General features: G+C 45.9%; 1 protein-coding gene across 3 annotated transcripts in view; it reads right to left on the minus strand.

The window, feature by feature from the left end:
- Positions 1-25,069, minus strand: part of MYSM1 (Myb like, SWIRM and MPN domains 1) — a 79,890-nt gene that overhangs the window by 21,441 nt on the left and 33,380 nt on the right. For all 3 annotated transcript variants that reach the window (XM_089659596.1, XM_089659595.1, XM_089659597.1), the window contains 8 exons: positions 24,029-24,106; positions 23,712-23,794; positions 18,039-18,093; positions 15,827-15,877; positions 15,679-15,753; positions 7,533-7,721; positions 2,436-2,568; positions 1,576-1,681 (listed from right to left, as the gene is read on the minus strand). In XM_089659596.1, the coding sequence (XP_089515722.1) occupies positions 1,576-1,681; positions 2,436-2,568; positions 7,533-7,721; positions 15,679-15,753; positions 15,827-15,877; positions 18,039-18,093; positions 23,712-23,794; positions 24,029-24,106 (770 nt within the window). The remainder of the gene's footprint in view (positions 1-1,575; positions 1,682-2,435; positions 2,569-7,532; positions 7,722-15,678; positions 15,754-15,826; positions 15,878-18,038; positions 18,094-23,711; positions 23,795-24,028; positions 24,107-25,069) is intronic.

Consider the following 25,069-nt stretch of genomic DNA (forward strand, 5'->3'; position numbering starts at 1 on the left):
TTGCTGCCTTCCTTCCTTAAATAAGGGCAATAATTGCCACCTGTTTTTCAAAGAATGAATGACCTCACTAATAGAACTCCACACTGCTATTATTTTGAACACGCCCCTTTCAATGACACAGAATCAGCAGCATGCATGTCATGACTGTCGGGTCTGTTGGATTTCTATTACTCTACTACACCTGCTAGGAAATTATTTGCCATGTAGAGATATCATTTCTACCAAAAACAGTGATTGATCCGGTTAGTGATGTCTGACTGCTATTATTTTGAACACAACTGTATATATATTTATTCACATACACATACATATATATACACATACATAAACACACATATATGTGTGTGTGTATATACGTGTATGTATATATATATATAATATATGTGTGTGTGTATATACGTGTATGTATATATATATATAATATATGTGTGTGTATATGTATATTACATAGTCTGGCTGAAAATAGAGAAAAGTCCATATATATATATATTTTGTATTTACCTTGTATTCATTATTATGCACATTGAGATCAATTCGCTTGTTAATGATGCCCAGCTGTACAGCGTGATTGAGATTATTTATATTCTACTTAATGACCTGGCTGAGGCATTATGGCTAGCTATGAGTAAGTGCCAGCAAGCATGAAATGCATTAGCTGTGTTCCACCACTTCGCCTTGTTCTATTGATCTTGTACAATAAAGCTAGTCTGTAGTGGAGTGCAGTCATCCACATTTTTCTTCCTTGATATGTTCTTCAATGTGAGCTGGTCCAGCACCTGATTTTTTGTGAAGGTAAAAGTGGATAGACCTGGAGCAGTGCTCTTTTCTCCTTTATAACGGTGGGAGTGTTAAGGGAATCAGCAGTTAGTAGGATTGGATACCCCCAGGACTGGTTGGATTCCTACTAACTTTGCAATGTTGTAAGGCCCCTTTCACACGGATGGATCTGCAACTCAATGGAGGATCTGTCTGCTGATCCCTGCTGAGCAGGCGGACGACAGGTTTGTGTCCGCTCTGCTTATGCAGAGCAGACACAGCCTGCTTTCTTCTATGGGCGGTTGAATGCAAACGGACCGCCTGTCCATTTACACCCGACAGCCATCCGATCCATTAGAAGGAGGGGAAACGGATCGGATTGGATGTAAGTGGGTGTAAACAGATACATGTCCAGTTACACCCGCTGCTCCATAGAGGATGATGGAGGTTCTGATCAGGTCCGCCTTAAAAACTGACAGGTGGACCCGATCAGAAAGTTTGTGGGCCTTGGTTGTATCAGTACTTAGTACTGAAAGTATCTAAAAAATGGCACTTCGGCCTATTAAAAAAAAAAAAAAAAACAGTTGATGAAAGGGTTTCATAAAAGTGTCATCTGGCTTTGAATGGGGTGCAGCTACCAGTGAAATTGTGAAATCTATGAAGATCTCTGCACCCCAGTTCCCGAATCCACTCGCCTATGTGCAATCAATGAAAGAGGTTTACACTCTCTATGATGGATTTTCTTCCTAGGTTATATTTTAAATAAAACTGAACTTTCTGGTTGCCCTGACAACGGGATGAACCCAAGGATTCACACACCTATGAGACAGGCGATACTTCTCGATAATCCACTTTGTCTTCTCAAAAATGGCCTCCCAGCTCGGCTGACCAGACATGTGCTCCACATCAAACCTGTATGGTATTCCTTTAGGAGGAGAAAAAATATTTTGTGACTTTTTCAGGAATATGTAAGAGAAACAAATTATGTTTTTATATGTTAATCTGTAATAGTTCTTTTTTAATACAAACAATGCAAGTATCTGAATTTGACTTGCTATCAGCCCCCTGAACAGCAGAGCTCAGAGAGGGGGAGGGAGAAGTAGCATAAGGAGCCAATCAACTGTGCTGCAGTACAAGCAACATGCTAAGAGGATAGCGATAGCAGAGTGACAGTGATATAATGTCATCAATATGCTGCTTCTCCTTTCACTGTCCAGTCATGGGGTAAGGAATCTATATGTGAAAGCGCAGCTGAGAAAGATTGGGCCTCCTGCTCTGCTAGACAAAGCTGTGCTGTGTAACCCTAGGTTCACATTTGTGCGGGTGGTGCTGCTGCGGATCCGCACGAAAATCCGTGCAGCCACACCACCCGTACAGAGACATGCGGACCCGCGGGCGGGTGACATTAGTTCTAATAGCACGCCGCCCGCACTGGGAAATGCAACCGTACTGGGAACCTCGGCTGCGTTTTCAAAATAAGTGCAAGGACTTCTTCCCTGCATGTCTCGGGCACAGGAGTCCATTCAAAGGAATGGGCTCTCGTGCCCGAGCAAAACGCGGCCTGCACGGCCGCATAGGTGTGAACCGGGGGTAAATCTTAGAATTGGAGGTATATGTACAATATCTCATCTGTGTATCTAGCACTTTGCATGGAGATCAGCTTCGAGTGATTTACTTACTGTATGAGCCGTCCTCACTCAGATCGTCACTAATAACCAGGCACGACAGCTGTGACTGTGGCAGGCGGTTACTGCGGTTATACGGACTGATGATCATCCCCAAAAACTTTGCTCCTCCACGAGAAAAATAACTCTGAATAGAAAGGAAGTAAATGAATACAATGAGAGATGTCTGGAATACAATTCAGTCTACTACTGTTAACCTCTTCACGACAAGACGATAATTAAAGCCAAGATGCCCAAAGCAAAGTAAAGAATTCCAAGTATGGATATTTTTACACATTCACAATCATCCAACTTGGATGTGTGTATATATATATATATATATATATATATATACTCTACCTGTGATATCTATCTAGAAGCTGGAACTCACAGTAGCAGACACCACTACTCCAATGATCTCCACTAGCTTCCGAGTCCCATGTCGAGCAGCTAGTCTGCTGCATTGTGAACACACAGGAGGTTGTTCGCTCTGTATGGGTGCCATTCAGTGATCGCTTTGCATTTTGGGGCAGCACAGTGGCTAAATGGTTAGCACTTCCGCCTGGCAGTACTAGGGTCGTTGGTTCGAATCCCAGCCACGGCACCACCTGCCTGGAGTTTGCATGTTCTCCCTGTGCCTGCGTGGGTTTCCTCCGGGTGCTCCGGTTTCCTCCCACACTCCAAAGACATGCTGGTAGGTTAATTGAATCCTGTCTAAATTGGCCCTAGTATGTGTATGTATGAATGTAAGTTAGGGAACTTAGATCAGGGGCGGACTGACCATTTGGAAACTCGGGCACTGCCCGAGGGCATGGGGTCAGTAGGGGGCCCCATGAGATGCCCCTGGTACCTTTTTCATAGGCTTTTTTGAGTTTGGGCAAGGACACAGGGGCTCCATGATCCCCTATATCCCGGGGGCCCCATGAGTTGTCAGTCCGCCCCTGCCTTAGATTGTACGCCCCTTGAGGGTTAGGGACTGATGTGAATGTACAATATATATGTAAAGTGCTGCGTAAATTGACGGCGCTATACAAGTACCTGAAATAAATAAATAAATTTTCTCAATGAATGCTAAGCATTCTCTGATTGGATGAGGTAGAGAGGTGGGTGACATCACCCTCTCCACCTCATCCAATCAAAGAATGCTTTGCATTCATTGAGAAAATACAAAGAAAATTCTGAATGGCTCCCATGCTCAGCAGCTGACCTCCTGTGTTCACAATGCAGTAAGGCAGCCGCTCGGCATGGGACCAGAGAGTAAGCGAAGGTCACTGGAGTAGCGTTGCAGGAGGGGTGCCTACCACAGTGATTTCCAGCTACAGAGGGGACCCTTGAAATCATTTTCCAGTCTCAGGGAACCTCTGCTAAAAATGACTATCTACAACTCATGATACATTAGTGTGATGGTCAGTGGGAATGTGATCATTGGAAAGTATTATCCCCTTACAGATAACTAGAGAGATCATTGGTGTCAGTGGGAGCTTACCTGAGAGGAGAATATTCCTAATTTCTCAAGGAACCCCTAGCCACCTCTGGAGGAACCCTAGGGTTCCATGGAACCTTGGTTGAGAAACCCTGTTCTAGAGATATCCCACAGGTATGGTATACAAAGCTGGACAAATGTAACTATGTAAAAATATCCATACCTGGAATTCCATTTGTCAGATGCACAGTGAGAGCTGCAGGTGGCAAGTTTGCTTTGTAAACAAACCTCATGTGATCACGGTGACTGGCTGACACAGTGATCACATGACCAGAAAAACCACTGACTAGTTCCCAATTGTGTGAGACCAGTGGTTAACACTTTCTGAGCAGGAAGCACTGTGTCTGAGAATGATCAGGAAGAGGTTAATGCCAAACTGTAAAAAAAATAATTAATTTTTGCGAAGAATCTGAAATACAATTTTACCATTCTGTTTCTCAAACAGTTCAGAGGAAGATTTTTTTATCTAGTGATGTCAGCTCCTAGCATCCTCCACTCACATCCTGGTTGATCTATGACCTATATTTTTGGCCACTTACCACCCTGTCTTTGGTTCCAACCACTGTCACACATCATCACATCACCTGACATGCAGACCTCATCCTGTTACCCCAAGAGAAGCCTGCAGGACCAATGGAGTGCAGACCTCATCCTGTTACCCCAAGAGAAGCCTGCAGGACCAACGGACTGCAGATCTCATCCTGTTACCCCAAGAGAAGCCTGCAGGACCAACGGACTGCAGACCCCATCCTGTTACCCCAAGAGAAGCCTGCAGGACCAATGGAGTGCAGACCTCATCCTGTTACCCCAAGAGAAGCTTGCAGGACCAATGGAGCGCAGACCCCATCCTGTTACCCCAAAAGAAGCCTGCAGGACCAATGGAGTGCAGACCACATCCTTTTACCCCCAAGAGAAGCCTGCAGAACCAATGGAGTGCAGACCTCACCCTGTTACCCCAAGAGAATCCTGCAGGACCAATGGAGTGCAGAGCCCATCCTGTTACCCCCAAGATAAGCCTGCAGTACCAATGGAGTGCAGACCACATCCTTTTACCCCCAAGAGAAGCCTGCAGAACCAATGGAGTGCAGAGCCCATCCTGTTACCCCAAGAGAATCCTGCAGTACCAATGGAGTGCAGACCCCATCCTGTTACCCCAAGAGAAGCCTGCAGGACCAATGGAGCGCAGACCCCATCCTGTTTCCCCAAGAGAAGCCCGCAGGACTAATGGAGCGCAGACCCCATCCTGTTACCCCAAGAGAAGCTTGCAGGACCAAAGGAGTGCAGATCACATCCTGTTACCCCCAAGATGAGCCTGCAGTACCAATGGAGTGCAGAGCCCATCCTGATACCTCAAGAGAAGCCTGCAGGACCAATGAAGCGCAAATCCCATCCTGTTACCCCAAGAGAAGCCTGCAGGACCAATCGAGTTCAGACCTCATCCTGTTACCCTAAGAGAAGCCTGCAGGACCAATGAAGCGCAGACCCCATCCTGTTACCCCAAGAGAAGCCTGCAGGACCAGTCGAGTGCAGACCTCATCCTGTTATCCCAAAAGAAGCCTGCAGGACCAATGGAGCGCAGACCTCATCCTGTTACCCCAAGAGAAGCCTGCAGGACCAATGGAGCGCAGACCCCATCCTGTTACCCCAAAATAAGCCTGCAAGACCAATGGAGTGCAGACCTCATCCTGTTACCCCAAGAGAAGCCTGCAGGACCAATGGAGTGCAGACCACATCCTTTTACCCCCAAGAGAAGCCTGCAAGACCAATGGAGTGCAGACCCCATCCTGTTACCCCAAAACAAGCCTGCAGGACCAATGGAGCGCAGACCCCATCCTGTTACCCCAAGAGAAGCCTGCAGGACCAATGGAGCGCAGACCCCATCCTGTTGCCCCAAGAGAAGCCCGCAGGACTAATGGAGCGCAGACCTCATCCTGTTACCCCAAGAGAAGCTTGCAGGACCAAAGGAGTGCAGATCAAATCCTGTTACCCCCAAGATAAGCCTGCAGTACCAATGGAGTGCAGAGCCCATCCTGATACCTCAAGAGAAGCCTGCAGGACCAATAAAGCGCAAATCCCATCCTGTTACCCCAAGAGAAGCCTGCAGGACCAATCGAGTGCAGACCTCATCCTGTTACCCTAAGAGAAGCCTGCAGGACCAATGAAGCGCAGACCCCATCCTGTTACCCCAAGAGAAGCCTGCAGGACCAATGGAGCGCAGACCCCATCCTGTTACCCCAAGAGAAGCCTGCAGGACCAATGGAGCGCAGACCCCATCCTGTTACCCCAAAATAAGCCTGCAGGACCAATGGAGTGCAGACCTCATCCTGTTACCCCAAGAGAAGCCTGCAGGACCAATGGAGTGCAGACCACATCCTTTTACCCCCAAGAGAAGCCTGCAGGACCAATGGAGTGCAGACCTCATCCTGTTACCCCAAGAGAAGCCTGCAGGACCAATGGAGTGCAGACCACATCCTTTTACCCCCAAGAGAAGCCTGCAGGACCAATGGAGTGCAGAGCCCATCCTGTTACCCCCAAGATAAGCCTGCAGTACCAATGGAGCACAGACCCCATCCTGTTACCCCAAGAGAAGCCTGCAGGACCAGTCGAGTGCAGACCTCATCCTGTTACCCCAAAAGAAGCCTGCAGGACCAATGGAGCGCATACCCCATCCTGTTACCCCAAGAGAAGCCTGCAGGACCAATGGAGCGCAGACCCCATCCTGTTACCCCAAAATAAGCCTGCAGGACCAATGGAGTGCAGACCTCATCCTGTTACCCCAAGAGAAGCCTGCAGGACCAACGGAGTGCAGACCACATCCTTTTACCCCCAAGAGAAGCCTGCAGGACCAATGGAGTGCAGAGCCCATCCTGTTACCCCCTAGATAAGCCTGCAGTACCAATGGAGCACAGACCCCATCCTGTTACCCCAAGAGAAGCCTGCAGGACCAATGGAGTGCAGACCCCATCCTGTTACCCCAAGAGAAGCCTGCAGAACCAATGGAGCTCATCCGTACAGGGAAAGAAGGGAGAGGCAGGTATCAATGACCTTATCAGACCTGAGTTGGATCTGCAGCCCATGCAATAATTTCACTAGGTGCTGGCAGCTGTTTAACCCCTTGGCGCTGGCGCCTCCCGGCCCTTTAAGGGTTTCAGAAGCCGGAAGGAGGGGTTTTAGGGTCATGTGACCACCGTGATTCTCCATCACGGCGGTCACATGATTGGGAAAGGTCCCGATCGAAAGAGGAGATCGGAACTTTCTGTGAGTACCGGACATGTGTGCTGGGAGTGCGTAGGGCACGCGCTCTCAGCACATATGTTTTTCTTAATTGCAAAAAAATGTGCGTCCGCTCGGCGTCTAGGCCCAGATGCCGGGAGGCTGCACATTTGTGTGCGGCCGGCGTAAAGAGGTTAAGAATTATCTTAGACACACAGGGGTAAATTTACTAAAACTGGAGCCGACAGAATCTGGTGCAGCTGTGCATGGCAGCCAATCAGCTTCTAACGTCAGCTTGTTCAATGAAGCTTTGACTATAAAACCTGGAAGCTGATTGGTTACTATCCACTACTGCATCAGATTCTGTGTCCACCAGTTTTATTAAACCTCCCCCCACAGAAGGAAAAATATCGAACCTGATACTTGGCCTGGGTGTCGATATCCCGGATGGACGGATTGGGATCAAAAGCAGGATGAGAGTGGTACCAGCCAATGACATTGTAGCCACGCAGTGATAGGGCTTCCGATGCCTGAGTCTGAGAAACTGGGTCCATTTCACACTGCAGCCCCGTGCTGAGACTGTTACACGGCTCCGCAGTCCAAATCTAGAAAGAAACCGTGAACACGGTGAGCATGTGCGGGAAAAGATCTCTCCTCTACTGTATCTTGTTATTTACATTTCTGCAATACAGCTGCATGTTCATGTCAGTGAAAAACATTTTTTTAGGACCGAACTTCGGGCACAAAATCTTTCACTTAAATCTACATTACTCAATAGCTACAAAGGATATAAATTCACTCTATGTGCACCAAATGCCTTTGCAAACAGTCATCACAAAATCTGTTATGACACCATCACTTTGCTGGACATAGCATGTACAAAGTAGATAACTACAGGAAAAGGCAGAGACACGGCAGGACAGTAAAAAAAAAAAAAACATTGGTGAACATTGGTTTTCTGGAGCCTCATTTAAAAACAGTGCTGCAGACAGCATGCAAAGATGGGTGAAGCACCTGCCTGGGGATCAAGGTCTCATTAGACAGCACACAACACAGGCAAAATGTACAAAGCCTGCCGGAGTGGCTCTGTACCCAGGGGCGTATTTACCACAAGGCAAACAGGGCACTTGTCTGTGTCTGGACCAACTGTAAAGGAGGGGTGGGTTCCTTTTGGGTATTTAACCGTTTCAATACCGTGCAATTTTACACCTTCCTGCCCAGGCCATTTTTCAGGTTTCAGCGCTCTCACACTTTGAATGACAATTGCGCGGTCACACAACATTGTACCCAAACTAAAATTTTATCATTTTCTTCACACAACTAGAGCTTTCTTTTGGTGGTATTTAATCACCGCTGGGGTTTTTATTTTTTGCTAAATTAACAAAAAAAGACCAAAAATTTTGAAAAAAAAACATTTTTCTTTGTTTCTGTTATAAAAGTTTACAAATAAATAATTGTTCTTCATAAATTTAGGCCGAGATGTATTCTGCTACATGTCTTTGGTGAAAATAACCCAAATTAGGATGTATTATTTAGTTTGTAGGAAAGTTATAGAGTTCACAAACTATGGTATAGATCTGAATATTGATCAATCCTGAAGTACTGACAGCCAATCTAATTTCTTGAGGTCTAAGAATGTCAGAACAGTACAGATATCCCCCAAATGACCCCTTTTAGCAGAGTAGACAGTCTGACGTACTTCATAAGAGGCATGGCGAGTTTTTTGAAGTTGTATTTTTTTGTCATAATTTTTCGGAAAATGAAAAAATAAAAAAAATTATTTTCACAATTTTTTTTTTTTACATACTGTCACCAGTGCAGTACAGCGTCATCATATAACTGGCATGGCGGTGACAGATCGCACTGCTGCGCTGCTCTGCATTAGCGCAAACTGCGCATGTGCGGGAGCACGCCAAATGGCGTGCACCCGGAGTGCAGAGACACTTTTGAAGCCGCCAAACAGCCATTGGCCGGGCGGCTAATGGTTAAGGGAGTTTCAGACAGGAAACGGACGTCTTGAGAACGCCCGATGGGAGGGGCGAAACGCGTCGACGCATTTCCGGTCTTTAACCCGTACGTCTGACGTCACTTCCGGTGAGTGGAACGCACGCTGAGCGGTGCGTTCCAGCGGCCATTTTTTGGGATCTGTGCATGGTTTTCTCTGTGGAGCGTCTGCTGTACCCTGGAGCTGTGATGTGAGATTCCTGAGGAGGTTGTATATCACTCATTTTCCATCTGGAAGAGGTTGTTTCAATAAATGTGCCTTTTAAAAGTGGTTGAAATGTGAGTGGCCTTAATCTTTGATTTTATTGAAAGTAGCAATTAGCAATATCATACTATCTGAGATTTTTTTCTCCCTGGTTGAACGGTGGAGCCTATTCTGATGGTGAGGAATCCTATAGAGTGGATACGAAAGAGTGTTTAGGATCCCATTAAATTAAATTAAATTCCTAAAAGGTGTTTCATTCACCAAAATCTGGTGAGTGTATTTGATGTTGGTTTGCACGGGTGGAAGGTGGAAGTTTTCTTTGCATCTGAAGAATTTCTGGATTTCTTATCTCTACATGAAATTTTTTGTGATTCACGAACTTTTGGTGTTTATTATTATGATGGATTTTCACTACTAATATTATTTATGATATATTTAGTATTATTATGCACTTTATAGATTGATTATATTAAGAGGTCTATGTTTGCGCTGTTTATTTATAATTGAAACAAGGCACTTGCCTAGGGCGGCATTTTTTAGGGGGGCAACACCTACCCTCAGAGAAGGGATAAAAGAAGGGACATGCGTGCCATGGGAACCAGGTGGGATCCATGATAGGCTGTGGGCTGCTTGATGGTGCATGTAGAGCCTGACTCCCATTCCCAGGGATGTCCGGAGCTCTGAAGATGAGTATCTTTCTATCGTCGGGGAGGGGGGGGGGTGTGGAAGGCTCTCCCGAGTGGGTGCGGGTCAGGGGTGTTGTTGGTCAATGTCAGGCTCTCTCTGCAGGAGGAAGGGGGGTGGTGTCGGTCAGTGTCCGTTGGGGCAGACGATTTTTGTGTTGCCTAGGGCAGAACAAAACCTAAATACACCACTGCCTGTACCTTGTCTTCGCTCTGAACCAATCACAGCGATCACAAGTGTTAACAGTACCTTTGTTTACAAACATTCAACACTCCCCTTCTTTTGTTGTCAGAAGAACGGAGCGCTGAATGTAAACAGAGGCAGGAAGAAGGAATGTAGATGAAAGAGGAAAGTGTGGGGAAGTGGGGGTTGAAAAGCCACTTACCACCAGTGATTGAAGGATTGTTTTTTAAGTGTTGGTGGTACTGGAAGTGTCACTGGCCACCAATGACCGTGTGATTTTTAATTTTTAAAATTTCTTCTTTTTGGGGGGGGGGGCTCAAAGTGCAATTAACCACTAATATTTGCTGGGATTTTTTTTTTATCAAGGTAAATAAATGGAAGGTAAATGTAAGCAATCCCAAATTTTAAGTCTATTATCCTTTATATAGTAAAAGTAACCTTTTAATTTTTTTGTGGAAGGTAAAAAAAAAATGTGCATTTATTATTTTTTGCTGCAGGAGCCAGTAAAGCATTGCACCAGTGATCAGCAGATCGACGGTGCCATGCAGGGCTCCTGCAGATCTGTTAGTAAATCTGCTTGCCTGTACGGGATGTACGAAAAAGCAGACATGCTGACAGGAAGATTCAATCAACTACCACGGCGCTCCACAGTGCCAAGGTAATTGAGGACCAGGGCTGCTGTTAGAAACCACGGGGCCCCATACAGCCAACCTGGCAAGGCTGTCCCCCTTCCAAAAAAAAAAAAAAAAAAACACAGTTTACTATGCTTCAGTTATGAATGTAAACTGTTGGCGATTGGTAATGATCATTCATTGTGTTCATTTAGGAAAGGAAGGGGCTGGTAAATGTGAATTATTTCCCAGACCCTTCCCCCACTCTCCATTCTGAAAGATGTTTTTTGTGTGTTTGCAGCAGCTGAAAGGAGAGGAAGGAAGCTGGGGATGAGGGCACAAAAGGGAGCCTGGGCAGCAGGGGGAAATATGAGGTGCATAGGGAGGGTAATGGGTGCTCCAGGAGGGCAATCGCTGGAACTGATCCCCTGTATGGCTCTCTGCAGCAGCTGAAAGGAGAGGAAGGAAGCTGGGGGCACACAGGGGGGTCTGGCCAGCAGGGGGAAACGTGTGGTGTACAGAGAGAGTGATGGGTGCGGTGGGGGGGGGGGGGGGCAATTACTGGAACTTATCCACTGTAGGGCTCTCCCTGCAGCAGTTGATAGGAGAGGAAGGAAGCTGGGGGTGGTGACACTCAGGGGGGGCCTCAGCAGCAGGGGGAAACGTGTGGTGCACAGGGAGAGTGATGGGTGCAGTGCGGGGGGACAATTTCTGGAACTGATCCCCTGTATGGCACTCTCTGCAGCAGCTGAAAGGAGAGGAAGGACGCTGGGGGTGGGGGCACACGGGGGGGGGGGGGTGTCTGGGTAGCAGGGGGAAACGTGTGGTGCACAGGGGCAGTGATGGGTGCAGCGGGTGGGGGCAATTACTGGAACTGATCCCCTGTATGGCTCTCTGCAGCAGCTGAAAGGAGAGGAAGGAAGCTGGGGCTGGGGGCACACAGGGGGGTCCGGCCAGCAGGGGGAAATGTGTGGTGTACAGAGAGAGTGATGGGTCCGGTGGGGGTGGGGGCAATTACTGGAACTGATCCCCTGTATGGCTCTCTCTGCAGCAGCTGAAAGCCAGCAGGAGGGGGAGGAGCCAATGTTCAGCTGCTGCAGAGAGAGTCATACAGGGGATCGGTTTCAGTAATTACCCCCTCCCACCATACCAATCACCTTCCCTGCCCACATCCAATTCACCCAGCTGGCCTGGGCCCCGTACAGGAGGACTGGTGGTACCCCCTTATCCACAGCCCTGTTGAGGACTACGAGATGACAGCCGCTAAGGCTGTACTTTCTCATTCACAGAGGAAAGATGCGGCCGGAGCCGCACATGGCCATGTTTTTTTAATATCTGACAGCTTGTGGGGGTGGGGAGACGGTCTCTCACTAGCTGTCAAAGTGGAGGATCGGTGGGGAGCAGGGGACGGTGCTTTCATAACATTTTACATGTTACATGTTTACACTCTGAATATGGGTGTAACATGTTTCATGTTATGAAAGGTGAACTTATCCTTTAACCATTTCAATACCGGGCAATTTTACCCCCTTCCTGCCCAGGCCATTTTTCACGTTTCAGCGCTCTCACACTTTGAATGACAATTGCGCGGTCATACAACATTGTACCCAAACTAAAAAAACTTTATCATTTTCTTCACACAACTAGAGCTTTCTTTTGTTGGTATTTAATCACCGCCGGGGTTTTTATTTTTTGCTAAATTAACAAAAAAATACCAAAATTGTTTTTTAAAAAAACACGTTTTTCTTTGTTTCTGTTATAAAAGTTTGCAAATAAATAATTGTTCTTCATAAATTTAGGCCGAGATGTATTCTGCTACATGTCTTTGGTGAAAATAACCCAAATTAGGATGTATTATTTAGTTTGTAGGAAAGTTATAGAGTTCACAAACTATGGTATAGATCTGAATATTGATCAATCCTGAAGTACTGACGGACAATCTAATTTCTTGAGATCCAAGAATGTCAGAACAGTACAGATATCTCCCAAATGTCAGGACAGTACAGATATCCCCCAAATGTCAGAACAGTACAGATATCCCCCAAATGTCAGGATGGTACAGATATCCCCCAAATGTCAGAACAGGACAGATATCCCCCCATATGTCAGAATAGTACAGATATCCCCCAAATGACCCCTTTTTGCAGAGTAGACAGTCCGATGTACTTCATAAGAGGAATGGTGAGTTTTTTGAAGTTGTATTTTTTTTGTCATAATTTTTCGGAAAATGAAAAAATTAAGAAAAATATTTTCACTATTTTTTTTTTACATACTGTCACCAGTGCAGTACAGCGTCATCATATACAGTCATGGCCGAAATTGTTGGCACCCTTGATATTTTTCCTGAAAATCAAGTATTTCACACAAAAAAGGTATTGCATTAACACATGTTTTGCTATACACATGTTTATTCCCTTTGTATGTATTGGAACAAATATAAAACAGAGGCAGAAAAGCAAATATGACATAATGTCACACAAAACCCCAAAAATGGGCTGGACAAAAGTATTGGCACCCTTAACTTAATATTTGGTTGCACACCCTTTGGAAAACATAACTGAAATCAGTCGCTTCCTATAACCATCAATAAGCTTCTGACACCTCTCACCCGGAATTTTGGACCACTCTTCCTTTGCAAACAGCTCCAGGTCTCTCTTATTGGAAGGACACCTTTTCCCAACAGCAATTTTAAGATCTCTCCACAGGTGTTCAATGGGATTTAGATCTGGGCTCATTGCTGGCCACTTCAGAACTCTCCAGCGCTTCTTTGCCATCCATTTCTGAGTGCTTTTTGACGTATGTTTGGGGTCATTGTCCTGCTGGAAGACCCAGGATCTTGGACGCAAACCCAGCTTTCTGACACTGGGCCCTACAGTGCGACCCAAAATCCTTTGGTAATCCTCAGATTTCATGATGCCTTGCACACAGTCAAGGCACCCAGTGCCAGAGGCAGCAAAACAACCCCAAAACATCATTGAACCTCCACCATATTTTACCGTAGGTACTGTGTTTTGTTCTTTGTAGGCCTCATTCCGTTTTCGGTAAACAGTAGAATGATGTGCTTTACCGAAAAGCTCTATCTTGGTCTCATCTGTCCACAAGACGTTTTCCCAGAAGGCTTTTGGCTTACTCAAGTACATTTTGGCAAACTGTAGTCTTGCTTTTTTATGTCTCTGTGTCAGCAGTGGGGTCCTCCTGGGTCTCCTGCCATAGCGTTTCATTTCATTTAAATGTCGACGGATAGTTCGCGCTGACACTGATGCTCCCTGAGCCTGCAGGACAGCTTGAATGTCTTTGGAACATGTTTGGGGCTGCTTATCCACCATCCGGACTATTCTGCGTTGCAATCTTTCATCAATTTTCCTCATCCGTCCACGACCAGGGAGATTAGCTACAGTGCCATGGGTTGCAAACTTCTTGATAATGTTGCGCACTGTGGACAAAGGCAAATCTAGTTCTCTGGAGATGGACTTGTAACCTTGAGATTGTTGATATTTTGCCACAATTTTGGTTCTCAGGTCCTCAGACAGTTCTCGTCTCCTCTTTCTGTTGTCCATGCTTAGTGTGGCACAGACAGACACACAATGCAAAGGTTAAGTGAACGTCTCTCCTTTTTATCTGCTTTCAGGTGTGATTTCTATATTGCCCACACCTGTTACTTGCCCCAGGTGAGTTTACAGGAGCATCACATGCTTGTAACATTCTTATTTATCCGCAGTTGTGAAAGGGTGCCAATACTTTTGTCCAGCCCATTTTTGGAGGTTTGTGTGACATTATGTCGAATTTGCTTTCTTTCCTCCCTTTTTTTGTTTTGTCCCAATACACACAAAGGGAATAAACATGTGTATAGCAAAACATGTGTTAATGCAATACGTTTCGTGAGAAATACATGATTTCCTGGAGAAATATCAAGGGTGCCAACAATTTCGGCCATGACTGTAACTGGCATGGCGGTGATCAGGGACACTGACTGGTGACAGTATGAAAAATATATATATATATATATATATATATATATATATATTTTTTTTTTACTATTTTTAATTTTTTATTACATTTTTTTAAAAAAATTTTAAGATTTTTTTTTTCATATTTTACTATGACCAAAGTAGTACAATGTTACCATAGTAACATTGTACTACTTTGGGGAAGTGATCAGTATTTTTTTTTTTACACAATTTGCTTATAGCAAAGAATTACTTTGCTATAAGCAAGCATTTACCTGAATGAAATCGATTCATTCAGGTTTTTTTTTTGTGCTTAGCTGTGATTTGGCCACAGCTAATCACATGACATGTGCATGTGACCTGCTGTGACCATTCACAGCTAGGCACTAGTATACAATGGATGGCATGAATGAAGCCATCCATTGTATACAACTGTCATGTGACCTGCTGTGATTGGTCACATGGTACCGGCAACGGGGGCCGGTACTCAGATCTGTCATCGGCCGTGTCTGAGGTACACGGCCGGTGACAGATCGCACCGCTGCGCGGCTCTGCAACCGCGCATTTGTGCGGGAGCACGCTAAATGGCGTGCACCCGGAAAGCTGAAGCATTTTTGCGGCCGCCAAACGGCTATAGGCCGGGCGGCTATTGGTTAAATAACACCAGAAGATGGCTCTGTCTTAAAAGTAAAGGATAAAAAATTCATTCGATGGCAGTGTTGCAAGATGGAGTAATTGTCAAACTATCACAGCACTGAAAACTGAAAAATGGCCTGACAATGAAGGGGTATATGTGGGCTAGTACTCAGGAAGTATCACAAGGGCTTTATACAAGGAATGATAATATAAAAAGAATATAAAAGGGCGACTTTACATACTTTAAATTCATGTTTCACATGTTTAAAAGAAAAAAATAGAACCAGCTTACTTCTACAATCCGTTGTTCTTCCAAATACCTTCCTCCCAATAAACCTATGACTTCTGCCATGGAGACGTGTGAGTGCTTTAACAGAGAGCAACAAATGAGTGACACCTTTCATACAATGAGATAATTCACATATAACATTTATACTTACTAAATCTAATATTAGCATGGCCTCCGCTGAGATCTTCACTCGGAAGGGAGCCTGAAATCAAAGAAACATTATTAACCACTTCCAGTCCGGACACTTTCTCCCCCTTCCAGTCCGGAAACTTTCCCCCCCTTCCAGTCCGGACACTTTCCCCCCTTCCAGTCCGGACACTTTCCCCCCCTTCCAGTCCGGACACTTTCACCCCCTTCCAGTCCGGACACTTTCCCCCTCTTCCAGTCCGGACACTTTCCCCCCCTTCCAGTCCGGACACTTTCACCCCCTTCCAGTCCGGACACTTTCACCTCCTTCCAGTCCGGACACTTTCCCCCCTTCCAGTCCGGAAACTTTCCCCCCCTTCCAGTCCGGACACTTTCACCCCCTTCCAGTCCGGACACTTTCCCCCCCTTCCAGTCCGGACACTTTCCCCCCCTTCCAGTCCGGACACTTTCCCCCTCTTCCAGTCCGGACACTTTCCCCCACTTCCAGTCCAGACACTTTCACCTCCTTCCAGTCCGGACACTTTCACCCCCTTCCAGTCCGGACACTTTCCCCCCTTCCAGTCCGGAAACTTTCCCCCCCTTCCAGTCCGGACACTTTCACCCCCTTCCAGTCCGGACACTTTCCCCCCCTTCCAGTCCGGACACTTCCACCCCCTTCCAGTCCGGACACTTTCACCCCCTTCCAGTCCGGACACTTTCCCCCCCTTCCAGTCCGGACACTTCCACCCCCTTCCAGTCCAGACACTTTCACCCCCTTCCTGTCCCCAGGCCAATTTTCAGCTTTCAGCGCTATCACGCTGGACGATTGCATGGTCATGCAACACTGTACCCATATGATTTTTTTAGCATTTTTTTTTTTTAGACAGATAAAAATTTATTTTGGTGGTATTTATTCATCACTGAGATTTTTATTTTTTTTGCTATATAAATGAAAAAGTCCAAAAATTTTGACAAAAAAGTGTTTTTCTTATATAATTTTGCAAATAAATAAGCTTACTTCATAAATCTCGGCAAAAATGTATCTTTTTAGTAAAAAAAAAAAATAACCCAAATTAGTTGATAACCAAAAATTATAATTTTTCTAAAATTTGTTTTAGATATTTATATTAGTATTTATGTGTTTTTTTTTTTAACATACCGTCACCCTAGCAGTACAGTGTCACCATGGTGACACTGTACTACTTGTTGGAGGTGATGAAGATTTTTTTTTTTACACTGATTGCTTTTACACCCATAAAGGCTGTAAAAGCAATCATTTCTCCTTCTCTCTGGCTGCATTCTTGCAGCCATTGAGAAATACTGTGAGAGCTGTGATTGGTCACAGCTTGTCACGTGGTACAAGGCTGTTGTGAATAGTGTTTTTCTTATAAAATTTTGCAAATAAATAATATTTCATCATAAATCTTGGCCAGAAATTATTCCGTTTTATCTTTTTAGTAAAAAAAAAAATAACCCAAATTAGTTTATAACCAACATTATAATTTTTAAAAAAAATTTTTAATTTTAATTTTTTTTTTTTATACTATGTTTTTTTTTTTTTTTTTTTAACACCATAGTGACACTGTACTACATGTAGGAGGTGAAGATTTTTTTTTTTTCTTTACACTGATTGCTTTTACAACCATATAGGATGTAAAAGCAATCATTTCTCTTCCTCTCTGGCTGCATTCTTGCAGCCATTGAGAAATACTGTGTGAGTTGTGATTGGTCACAGCTTGTCACGTGGTACAAGGCTGTTGTGAATAGCCCTGTACCATGTGACCGCTGTGATCATTTACAGATTTCACACGTAGTAAGCAATGATGTCAGAAGTGACATCTTGTTTACTACTGTTCATGTGATGACTGATTGGCCAATCAGTGATCACATGATCGGGGCCTCGCACAGAGGTCCCGTACAGTGATTGGTGTTCCGCTGTGTCTGGGTTGCTGTTGATAAATGGCCTCCGGACAAAGCGGGCACCGGATCGCGGTGCCGTGTGCTTCCAGGCAGCGCGCACTGGCAGTAAATGCGGGCGCCATTTATCAACGACAACCCGCTCCTGCACTGGAAGGGGTTAAATGAAGCACAAAATAAAGATCAATTTGAGACAACACAACAATGCCAAATATAGACAACAACTGGTGAGAAAGAAAAGTTTGTTTTATTATATATAAAAAATAATAATAATAATACAGCTGAAAACAATAAGTGAAATTGTGAAAAGTTTTTTTTACCTGCCTCTCTTCAGTAAAGTCAAGGCAGGGGATGAGCTGAAAGGGGTCAAACGCGCTGTTAAAGAGAAAAAAAAAAAGAAGTGCGTTAACAGCAACAATCTAAAAAGAATGTATTTAATGTATGCTGGTTATACCCATACAACCAGGGGCGGACTGACAACTCATGGGGCCCCCGGGCAATAGGGGATCATGGGGCCCCCTGTGTCCTTGCCCAAACTCAAAAAAGCCTATGAAAAAGGTACCAGGGGCATCTCATGGGGCCCCCTACTGACCCCGGGCCCTCGGGCAGTGCCTGAGTTTCCAAATGGTCAGTCTGCCCCTCCATACAACTATAGGGATGCTGGGGGTGCAAAGGTTCTTGTTACAACAAGAAGACTGATCATGGGACTGTTGTGAAGGCAGAACATGCAACTTTCAAAGATTTTCACTAATGCAGTGGCATGGCCCACCTCAGTACCTAAAGAACAGATAGCGGTTGCAGTGTTACTAAACCTACAACAGTAAAATCAGTCTGAATTTGCAGTAAAGCAAGCTTGTTACTGTGGAACCTAAGGGGTTAATCCCCTGCACTGTGCAAAAAGGCTGTTTGATCCTGTCTTCTCTGATCCTCCCCTTCTTCTACTGTCCCCATTCCATCTGCTAATAAAATAGAGCCTTGGGGGCAAGCTGCACATGCTCAGTTTGGTGTGTATTGCTAGAGAGCTTTTATTTTTTCACTTGGGAGTGTGCATGTAATCAACATAGGGCCAATAAGCACTGTCCAGACAGAGGGTAAGGGGTCCTGCGGCCTCATAAAGCAATCAGGGAAGAATGAAGACTCCTCCTACAAGATTATCCAGTGCTCTGCTGGATACTGATAGAAGTCACAAGACTGCTATATACTGCTGATGAGAAAAAGGTATTTAGTTTATATTTACTAAAATAATTGCATTTCCATGTAGCGCGTATGGTGGGAGGCCAGATATATTGAATGCAGCACAGTGGCTAAATGGTTAGCACTTTCACCTGGCAGTACTAGGGCCATGTCAGACTCAACTAGACATCCAGTGAGTTAAGGATGTCATGGACTTGCACCAATGATGGAGCACTATTCCTCCCACTGACACCAATGATGGGGCGCTATTCCTCTCACTGACACCAGCGATGGGGCACTATTCCTCCCACTGACACCAATGATGGGGCACTATTCCTCCCACTGATACTAATGATGGGGCACTATTCCTCCCACTGACACCAATGATGGGGCACTATTCCTCCCACTGACACCAATGATGGGGCACTATTCCTCCCACTGACACCAATGATGGGGCACTATTCCTCCCACTGACACCAATGACGGGGCACTATTCCTCCCACTGATACCAATGATGGGGCACTATTCCTCTCACCGACACCAACGATGGGGCGCTACTCCTCTCACCGACACCAACGATGGGGCGCTATTCCTCTCACTGACACCAATGATGGGGCACTATTCCCCCACTGATACCAATGATGGGACACTATTCCTCCCACTGATACCAATGATGGGGCACTATACCTCCCACTGATACCAATGATGGGGCACTATTCCTCCCACTGATACCAATGATGGGGCACTATTCCTCCCACTGACACCAATGATGGGACACTATTGCTCCCACTGACACCAATGATGGGACACTATTCCTCTCACTGACACCAATGATGGGGCACTATTCCTCCCACTGACACCAATGATGGGACACTATTCCTCCCACTGACACCAATGATGGGACACTATTCCTCCCACTGACACCAATGATGGGACACTATTCCTCTCACTGACACCAATGATGGGACACTATTCCTCTCACTGACACCAATGATGGGGCACTATTCCTCTCACTGACACCAATGATGGGGCACTATTCCTCCCACTGACACCAATGATGGGGCACTATTCCTCCCACTGACACCAATGACGGGGCACTATTCTTCCCACTAATACCAATGATGGGGCACTATTCCTCCCACTGACACCAATGATGGGGCACTATTCCTCTCACTGACACCAATGATGGGCACTATTCCTCCCACTGATACCAATGATGGGGCACTATTCCTCCCACTGATACCAATGATGGGGCACTATTCCTCCCACTGACAGCAATGATGGGGCACTATTTCTCCCACTGACACCAATGACGGGGCACTATTCTTCCCACTAATACCAATGATGGGGCACTATTCCTCTCACTGACACCAATGATGGGGCACTATTCCTCTCACTGACACCAATGATGGGCACTATTCCTCCCACTGATACCAATGATGGGGCACTATTCCTCCCACTGATACCAATGATGGGGCACTATTCCTCCCACTGACACCAATGATGGGACACTATTCCTCCCACTGATACCAATGATGGGGCACTATTCCTCCCACTGACACCAATGATGGAGCACTATTCCTCCCACTGACACCAATGATGGGGCACTATTCCTCCCACTGACACCAATGATGGGGCACTATTCCTCCCACTGACACCAATGATGGGACACTATTCCTCCCACTGACACCAATGATGGGGCACTATTCCTCCCACTGACACCAATGATGGGGCACTATTCCTCCCACTGACACCAATGATGGGACACTATTCCTCCCACTGATACCAATGATGGGGCACTATTCCTCTCACTGACACCAACGATGGGGCACTATTCCTCCCACTGATACCAATGATGGGGCACTATTCCTCCCACTGACACCAATGATGGGGCACTATTCCTCCCACTGATACCAATGATGGGGCACTATTCCTCTCACTGACACCAACGATGGGGCACTATTCCTCTCACCGACACCAACTCTGGGCACTACTCCTCTCACTCCTAGCGTTGCAATTTTTTATGTGATTTTTGGTGAGTTATGGTGGTATATCTACAATTATTGCAAGCAGCTACACATTGATATTATTTTTGGTTTAGTGCTGACTTTTTTTCACTACTCCTCTCACGGACAACAACAATTGGGGCACTATTCCTTCCACTCACACCAACGACGCACTACTACTGATACCATTGATAGGGTGACACCAGGACATTTTCTACTCCCACTGGCCACAGTCTGGCCCCTCTAAAGTATGAGGGATAGTAAACCGGCCCTTTGTTTAGAAGGTTTGGAGACCCCTGTATTAGCGTTTAGACTCAATGGGGAGGAATGTAATGACCTAAACTTATAAAAAAAACAGTTAAAGATCCACTCTAAGAAGATGCAATAAATCTGGGGTTTTATTTTACGATTGTCACAAATTTGTGACATAATACTTTCCTGTTAAGCATTCTGCAGAGAAACTTCAGAAATAAGACAAGCCGCACAGTAAAGGAACCGACCCCAGACTGCACTTGGGTACTTCCATTAGACTACAGCTTCCCCGTCTGAACACCGACAACAGACACCACAGCTGACCATACAAGACTAGACGACACCAGTAGTAATCCAGGAGGTAGACTAGTCTATTTTAACACAGATACAAGATATATACACTCAAGGGAACAATCCCCCCTCCCTACATAATGACACAGGGTGGGGGAATCTACATTTAGTAACAAGAGACACACCAACAGACAGTCCCATCAGGAGGGAGGGCTGCTGGAGACCCCCCCCCCCCACTAAGCTAATACACATAAACCCCATAATAGTTTGCTCCCAAACAAGACAAACAATAGAACAATGGGATGCAACCACATGACACCAAACAATGCACAACCCCCACCCCACCTATCTCCTAGACATGTCTACACAATATTAGGACAGATCACCCTGTACCCCTAACAGGCACAGGGTGACTTACACATAAGAGGGATATGGAGAGCTGAGACAGGGGTCTCCCCACCTCTCCAACGTAAGCTGGGTTACATGGGCCCCCCACCCAAAGTGACTCCCATCACATGAACAATTAAGGCTCCATGCACACGGGGCATTTTGATAACGCTGGTAACGTTAGCTGTGTAAAGTTATGTTAAAAATGTGAGTTTTTCAGCTTTTTTTAGTGTTTTTGCATTAGCATTTAGCTGCGTTTTTCTGCATTTGAATTTTTTTAGCGTTTTTTTTTTTTTACAAAAAATATTTTTTTATTTTGGTAAAAAAAAAAGGTCCAAAAACGCCGGTTTGCGACGTTTTACAACCTTTTTCAGCATTAGAGCGTTTTTTACAGCAAAAAACTCCTCTAAAAACACACTAGCTCCGGGGTTTTTTCCAGCCAAAAAACGTTGATTCCAGTCTATGTGTGCACAGACACATAGGATAACATGCTGGGGATGGACATATAGGATAACATGCCAGGGATGGACACATAGGATAACATGCCGGGGATGGACACGTAGGATAACATGCCGGGGATGGACATATAGGATAACATGCCAGGGATGGACACGTAGGATAACATGCCGGGGATGGACACATAGGATAACATGCTGGGGATGGACACATAGGATAACATGCTGGGGATGGACACATAGGATAACATGCTGGGGATGGACACATAGGATAACATGCCGGAGATGGACACATAGGATAACATGCCGGGGATGGACACACAGGATAACATGCCGGGGATGGACACGTAGGATAACATGCCGGGGATGGACACGTAGGATAACATGCCGGGGATGGAAACATAGGAGAACATGCTGGGGATGGACACATAGGATAACATGCCGGGGATGGACACATAGGATAACATGCTGGGGATGGACACACAGGATAACATGCCGGAGATGGACACATAGGATAACATGCCGGGGATGGACACACAGGATAACATGCCGGGGATGGACACGTAGGATAACATGCCGGGGATGGACACGTAGGATAACATGCCGGGGATGGAAACATAGGAGAACATGCTGGGGATGGACACATAGGATAACATGCCGGGGATGGACACATAGGATAACATGCCGGGGATGGACACACACAGGATAACATGCCGGGGATGGACACACATAGGATAACATGCCGGGGATGGACACAGGATAACATGCTGGGGATGGACACACAGGATAACATGCTGGGGATGGACACGTATGATAACATGCCGGGGATGGACACACAGGATAACATGCCGGGGATGGACACGTAGGATAACATGCTGGGGATGGACACACAGGATAACATGCCGGGGATGGACACGTAGGATAACATGCCGAGGATGGACACATAGGAGAACATGCCGGGGATGGACATGTAGGAGAACATGCCGGGGATGGACACATAGGAGAACATGCCGGGGATGGACACGTAGGATAACATGCCGGGGATGGACACATAGGATAACATGCCGGGGATGGACACACAGGATAACATGCCGGGGATGGACATGTAGGATAACATGCCGGGGATGGACACGTAGGATAACATGCCGGGGATGGACACATAGGATAACATGCCGGGGATGGACACACAGGATAACATGCCGGGGATGGACATGTAGGATAACATGCCGGGGATGGACACGTAGGATAACATGCCGGGGATGGACACATAGGAGAACATGCTGGAGAGTTTACTGGTTGTAGAAAAAAACGTCAAAAGGCAAAAACAGCCGATGTAAAAACGTCCCGTGTGCATGAGGACTTAAAGCAAAGTCCAGATAAATGTAAAGGAAGAATCTCACAATATTGCACTGTATTCTGATTTCTGTACCTCTTGGATGGTCTTGATCCCCTGGAGCATTTCAGTGCCTTCATCCTCTCCCGTCTCTGTGCTAACTCCTCTGCCGAAAGATGCTGAAAAACAGAAATATGTTCACTGAAGAGCACCTGTCACCTACCCTCTGGGGAAATGCACACTCATTCCCATAACACATAATTAACTGAAAAGGATAGTGAATAGCAGATTCCCATCATCTTAGAGATGCAGAAGTTTGATGAAAGGCAGTAGAAGTCATTAAGGATCCATTGTACAAAAATGTTATAATATTGTAGAGGGCGGGCCATCAATATCACCATCCATTGTCTAACCTCAAATGTCTGTCCCTCCAGGTCTTTTGCATCACACCAATTCCCCCACGGGTCTCGGACACGCCTCCGTCTGGTGCGCTGCCATGAAAAATACAGGAGTGTTAGTTTAGCATCGAGATTTTATTAAAGGCATAATTCACCTTTTGCAAAAAAAAAAAAAAAAGGGATAAATACAGCAGTTTTGCCTCCTTGGATGCTGTTAGTCACTGCCAGAGGATTGGATGGACCTCGAAATGAGGTCCCTATATAATTGAGGTCCATGCTTTACACCTGAATACTCCCTGCTTCTGTGGGCTAGTATGAACCCGGATTGCCCTATTTTCATGGTGAGCATTGGGCAGATTTTTTCGTACTTAATAGAAAGCTTCCAGACTCATCCATCTCACCAGCCGCTCCACCTCTGCCACCCCCCTCTGCCTCTCCCTCCACTGGCTCCCCATTGCCCAACGCATTAAATTCAAATTGCTCACCCTGACCTATAAGGCCATTCACAACACTGCCCCTAACTACCTCACCGACCTGATTCCCAGGTACCACCCTACCCGTACCCTTCGCTCTTCACAGGACCTCCTTCTATCTTGCTCCCTGGTCTCCTCCTCCCACGCACGACTGCAAGACTTCTCCAGGTCCTCCCCCATCCTCTGGAACTCACTACCCCAATCCATCAGACTGTCACCTTCCCTCCTCACCTTCAGGCGCTCCCTGAAAACCCACCTCTTCAGGGAAGCCTACCCCACCCTCACCTAACAGCCGCTGCCCTTCCCTCCTCCTACCACTCCATCCCCCACAGCCGTTTCCTCCTGTGCCTCTACCCCCTCCCTCCTAGATTGTAAGCTCGAAAGAGTAGGGCCCTCTTACCCCTTGTGTACTGTTTGATGTTACTGTTCTGTTTCATGTATTGTCCCCCCTCTATTGTACAGCGCTGAGCAAACCCTTTGGCGCTATATAAACTCGATAAATAAATAAATAAGCTTCCCCCTTTCTCTGTTTTTCTTTGGGAATTAAAAATAATAATAATAGTAAATGAATAACATATATATA

Source organism: Staurois parvus, unplaced genomic scaffold (genome assembly GCF_062004578.1).
Source record: "Staurois parvus isolate SC_StPar_1 unplaced genomic scaffold, SC_StPar_1.0 ptg001167l, whole genome shotgun sequence".
Classification (NCBI taxonomy): Eukaryota; Metazoa; Chordata; class Amphibia; order Anura; family Ranidae; genus Staurois; species Staurois parvus.